This window comes from Ictalurus punctatus, chromosome 25, assembly GCF_001660625.3.
Source record: "Ictalurus punctatus breed USDA103 chromosome 25, Coco_2.0, whole genome shotgun sequence".
Lineage (NCBI taxonomy): Eukaryota > Metazoa > Chordata > Actinopteri > Siluriformes > Ictaluridae > Ictalurus > Ictalurus punctatus.
In genome coordinates, this window is record NC_030440.2 from 2484361 (window position 1) to 2490359 (window position 5999).

Consider the following 5999-nt stretch of genomic DNA (forward strand, 5'->3'; position numbering starts at 1 on the left):
TTTTAGGTCAGAACTGAAATTGCCTGCACTGATGTGGGTGTTTGGCGCAATAGGGGGTATGATATTCAAATTCAGCTGGCACAGTGAAATTTTCAAGCCCACTTTGGGCCAAAATTACGCTACCACCACAAAGAGCTCTTTCTTAGCACAAAAGAAGGTGGTAATAAATGGTATTTTTTTCTGAGCTCAAGCGCAGTGCTGTCCCATTTCATACAACCCCGCTGTCCTCGTGTGACCCGTGATTCCGTGCCAAACTCACAGCAGAGTTTATTGGAGGTAACAGGGTTAAGAGTGCATGTTACTGTGTATTTTAGATAGCATTTTTTCGCCGCATACTTCTTGTATTAGCAAAAATAAAGAAATAATCCAATATACAGAAGCAAATAGTTTTTCAGTTTTATAGTGGTTATAGTTATATGTGCAACTAAATATATATGTCAAGGTGAAAATATGAACATGTAGAGTTTTGTGGATGTACACTGTTAATATTTCATGTTTATATAAATAAGTTACCACATCCAGATATGAACTAAATACAGCTGACTGAATTATTTTATATGTAATAATGAAGTCCATTTCCTTTTTCCTAAGTTTAGGTTTATTCCTAAACTGGTGTCGTGGTCTGTGTGAATTTTCGCAAGTTCTCCCGAAATGTCTGCATGGCTTTCTTGCCCCCACCTCCCAGAAACATTGATAGGTAGATTGGCTACTCTAAATTGCCTTTAAGTATGAAGGAGCTTGTGCATGTGATGCACTGCTCTGGATGGTGTATCCCCGCTTTGACAGTGTTCCCGGAATACCATCCCTTACCATCAAGTTAATAAAATTTGCAGACAACACAACCCATATAGGCCTCATTAGCTACACCAATGAGTATGCCTACAGGAGTGAAGTGGCCTGTCTGGCTTCGTGGCATACTGAGAACAACCTGGAGCTCAATATACCAAAAAACAACAACAACAACAGTATAGGTGGTGATTGATTTTGCTGAAAATCCATGTCTCCATCACCCCACAGAAATCAACAAGCATGCAATCATCATCTCCATCCCCAAAGACCTCAAATGGGAAATAAACACAACAGCTATAATCATAAACAGTGTGACATGTTCATTTGTAGACCCTTTTTTCTACAAAACACACACACACACACACACACTTTCAGATTATATAACAAACTCACCAAATGTCTTTCTTGTAAAAGAAGACAGAAAACACATTTGCAGTAAGTTACGTTATTCAACCGTATATTTATACCACTAAAATATCGGTGTGGAATCAAATCATACGTTACAGTGATTTCACTGTGCCGAGATGACGACACACACGCACTCATTTTTAAAGGGAGCAAAAGAAGGTGTTTTGACTGGATAGCTATAGCTTTTCATAATGTACATATATTCATGCTAACTATTCCTATTCCTGCAGCAGTGGCCACAAGAATACAAAAAAAAAAAAAATAAAATGTTTGTCATACAATCTTTCTCCTTATTTTTGTGTTTGCATCCGGATCATGAAAATTTGTTTCTGTTGCCTTTTGATTTTCGTGTCAAATTGAAAGTGAACACAAAAACTCTCATATTGTGAAACAATCTGATGACTGTAATCCATAATAGCACTTTTTTTTCTGTCCAGCTACCTCATATTGCATTAATCAGCACTGTAGTTCCGTCCATTGTCATGACATGACTTTGAAATTCCATTCAGCTACAGTGAGTGTGAAACCATGCTGAGGTGAGCGTGTATGGCTTTGTGTTAGTGCTTCCTGGTGCTTTGGGATGCCTGGATCAAAAGGGATTATGCAAATGAAATACATAATTAATGTAGGGCCCTTCTGCACAACTGTGAGGACTTCTTCATTACACAAAATTAACACTGACCAATATATTACATATCCTGTCAGTTTAATAACATTTATACATAAGAACGTTGAATTCGCCCTTATCTGGGGGTGCCGACGCTAAAGCAATAAAAAGCACAAAATAAGTTCATAGCTTAAAAGTGCTTCATGCAATTAAAAATAATCAAATAAAAATAGACAACAGGTGGAATATAAGCAAAAATCTAGTGTCATTAACATTTAGTAAAGAAGAATCAATTAGTGAAGGGCTTATGTACGTGCCATTGCGATTCAAGGTGAGGGCGTGAATGTGAGGACACTATATAGACTTTTCTATAAATATTCGCAGCACTAGGAAGGGGGCCAAGCATCATGGAATTTGAGCATTTCAGATTTTGATCCTTTAGTATTCACTAGTAGTGTTTAGTTGTGATTGCACGTTGAACGCCTCTTCTATTGGCAGCTGCCACCGTGCCCGTGAGCAGTGAACCAGTGCCAAGGTGTTGCAGGGGTACTGCTTCATTCCACCCGTATGGAATAATGTCACAGCAGAAATGGTCTCATTCAAAGTCAGTCGCCTGAGCATCACACAGTAACTTACTCCAGCAGAGACGAACCTCTAAATGCTCTAAATGGGAATATACAATAAATACGATATATGTTATCTAATATCTAATAATCTATCTATCTACACCCCATCTGCACACACACAGTGTGCATAATTGCAAGGAAAAATCCTGCAGTGCTCAACACTGGCCTTGATAACAGTATAATCCAAAGTGGGCATAGATGAAGGTTGCTTAGTAACTACAAGCTTAGTAAACTGAAGGTGAGCGCTGTCTAGGCATTTCTGGAACATAAGACACCTGTATGTGCAGATGACAGCCAGAAGCGTAGCTCAAGCATAAGTAGGTTTGAGCAAAGGGATCCGTTAAGAACATGTGCTCTACTCACTATTGACATCATTTCTACGTGCTAAGAACTGTTGCTGAGGCTGGATCTGGGCTGTTTTTCCCATTCTCAGTTGTCCTTGTGTGACCTGTACATACGTGCCAAACTCATAGTAGATTTTAGTGTAGGTAACCGGGTTAGGAATGCATTTACCTCTACACTTTAAGTAGGAAATTTCCTTTGATAAACTTGATGTTATGGCAAAAATAAATAAATAAATAAATAAATAAATCCAATAAATCCATTCAATTTTTTTGTTTGTTTGTTTGTTTATTTCTTATAGTTATGAAGGGCTATGAGATACACGTCATAGACAGAAAATGAACAAGCACGACACCACCGTCCAGAACTTTAAAAAGAGTAGAAACAGTCACCTGATTAAGCAAGCAGAACACTTGCAGTGACATCATATAAATTTTAGAAACTCAAAAGAGGTCAGTACAAAGCGTATTGTTGTATTATGTGTTCTTCTGTATTTTATTTAATGTTGAAATGTAGTTAAATATACAGAGAATAGCTCGTGTGTGTGTGTGTGTGTGTGTGTGTGTGTGTGTGTGTGTGTGTGTGTGTTCAAGACAGAATGCTAATAAAGGGTGTGATATTACGTGACATGTAATGTCAAATAAATCAAAGCATTAATAAAGGATGATCACGTGAGTGATCTTTTATAAAACTCCGGGTTCTTGTCCCTCTCACTCCCGCACTGCTCATTTGGGGAGCGCGAGCGCCGTCTGGTGGGACCTTTCCGGGCTTTGGGTTAGTATAAAGCAGCCTAAACCCCCGCAAAAAAAAAAAAAAAAAAAAAAAAAAAAAAAAAAGGTGTGCTGGGTTCTTGCGAAAAGCATGATGTAAGAACTTCTTTTGGTCAGTGCACTGCCTCTTGGCTGCTGAATAAATAATAAAGTTGCCATAAGCTTGTCTTTCAAGAACTTCATCAGTCTGATCAAACTTGAATTTGACCCCCTGGGAGCTTCCTTCGTTCCCTCATTTCGTCACACGCTCTGCTTTAACAAGCTCCTCTCTGATGTGTTCAGCTGTCACTGGAATCATCTTCAGTGCGCTGTGAACCTTCACCACTGCCGGATCGACTCATTTATTTAGAAGGCAAATGTGGGTATGACGTCGCAGAGGAAGGGTAAGGAATGGAATCCACGTTTCAGTAATTTGGGATAGGTACAGTGTAATGAAATCCTCATGACAGTATAATGTGGTAAATTAATTAACGCCCCCCTCTCTCTCTCTCTCTGTCTCTCTCTCTGTCTCTACCGCTCTCTTTCTCTCATCCAGGCGGCCGAGGTGCCGGGAGGTAATCCCCCACCATGTGAGGAGGCGGCACGGGCGTGGAGGCGTGGAGAGGGTTTTTTTTTTTTTTTTCTTTCCATATTCAAATCCCTACAAGTCCTATAAAAGCGGCGAAGTCAGTGCAGGAGGCTCAAGGAAGGAAGACAGATGGAGGGAGGTGATAGTTCCGTGTGTGCACCCGCTCGGAGGATGCCGGACGTGCAGGACTTTGTGAAAGCGCTCAAAAACGCGCTGGTGTCCCTGATGCTGCTGCCGCGCTTCCTGCTGACCGCCGTGCTGCTGTGGTTTCTCGACTTCGTCTGCATCCGACGGAAGGTGCTGGTGAAGATGCGCGAACGCGAGGGCTCGAGTCCCGACGACCCGTCGGTGACGGTGTCAGACTCCAACCGGATGTTCACGGTGGAGTCACTGCGCGCCGTGTGGTACAGCCAGAAGTTGGACTTCTGCAAGGCGGCGCACCTGGGGCTGACGGCGCCCAACAGCGAGGTGGTACCGCTCGGCGATCGGAAACGCGCGCGCATACTGGACTACGCCCGCGGCTCGAGACCGCTCATCCTTAACTTCGGCAGCTGCTCATGACCACCGTTCATGACGCGCCTGGCCGCGTTCCGGCGCGTTGCTGACCAGTACGCCGACATCGCCGACTCACTGCTTATATACATCGAGGAGGCGCATCCGTCCGACGGCTGGGTGAGCACGGACGCCCCGTACCAGATCCCACGCCACCGCTGTATAAAGGACCGTCTCCGAGCCGCGCGCCTCATGACCGCCACGGTACCAGGCAGCATCGTGGTCGTGGACACCATGGACAACTCGTCCAACGCGGCGTACGGAGCCTACTTCGAGCGGCTCTACGTGGTCAAGGACGAGAAGGTGGTGTATCAGGGAGGCCGGGGACCCGAGGGCTACCGCATTTCCGAACTGAGGAACTGGCTCGAGCAATATCGCCAAAAGCTCGAAGGCTCCAGACCGATAGTGGTCCATGTCTAGATATTTGTTTGTTTGTTTTTAAAGTAGATGCCAGTCACTGTGTGTGCCATGAAGAACCAAGAAAGCGGGTGTCCTGGAAGCTGCTATGAACTGGAAGCAACATTACACACGTTAACTTCTGTTCTCAAACGCGCATCTCGGAAGAGTTGTGTGAGTGTGTGTGTGTGTGTGTGTGTAATGTTCAGTGATGCAAACCGCATGATAATTGTAATTGTTTTGCCGTTTTGTTTGAATAGTTCAGTCGTTTTGTTGAGCCGGTGTTTCACGCAAAACGGTTTTCACACTTCATTTGATGATATTAATTATTATTTTATTACATATTGCATGTCGTCTTTGTGTGTGTGTGTGTGTGTGTGTGTGTGTGTGTGTGTGTGTGTGTGTGTGTGTGTGTGTGTGGTCGTTGGACTGTTTGATTGTATTCTGGTGTTGTCATGAAGTTCGGTTTTTAAAAGGATTTGATCCAGAAAACCGGTTCTGATGTATTCTGACACTAGAGTACCTGGTAACAGAAGAATGGCCTTTATTGTAATTGCCAAACATTGTTTTGTAAAATTGGTCTATTTTATTGAACAAATATTTTTTAAATAAATGCTAGAACACAGATCAATGTTGTTGTTGTTGTTGTTGTTGTTGTTGTTGTTGTTGTTGTTAATATTATTTTTAAAAAATGTATTTTTAGGCCTATGATATGTTTATATTAGCCTATTATGTGTTATGCCATGTAAGTGTGCTGTGCGTATTTATCTTCTGTTGTTGTTGTTGTTGTTGTTGTTTGGGTCGGACGCTTCATTCTATTCAATTTAATTCATGAAACAGTTTACAAATGAACAGATGCACATTGTACACATTGTACACATTGTACATAACTAACCTATTAAAATAGAATATACAAAACATATATATATATATATATATAT

General features: G+C 42.0%; 1 protein-coding gene across 1 annotated transcript; it reads left to right on the forward strand.

Annotated features, from left to right (window-relative positions):
• Window positions 1–3715: 3715 nt before the first annotated feature.
• Window positions 3716–5685, forward strand: dio3b (iodothyronine deiodinase 3b). Its single transcript, XM_017455395.3, has 2 exons — window positions 3716–3925; window positions 4078–5685. Exon 2 carries the CDS (start codon window positions 4240–4242, stop codon window positions 5080–5082), a length of 843 nt encoding a protein of 280 aa, XP_017310884.1. The 5' UTR covers window positions 3716–3925; window positions 4078–4239; the 3' UTR covers window positions 5083–5685.
• Window positions 5686–5999: the final 314 nt, after the last annotated feature.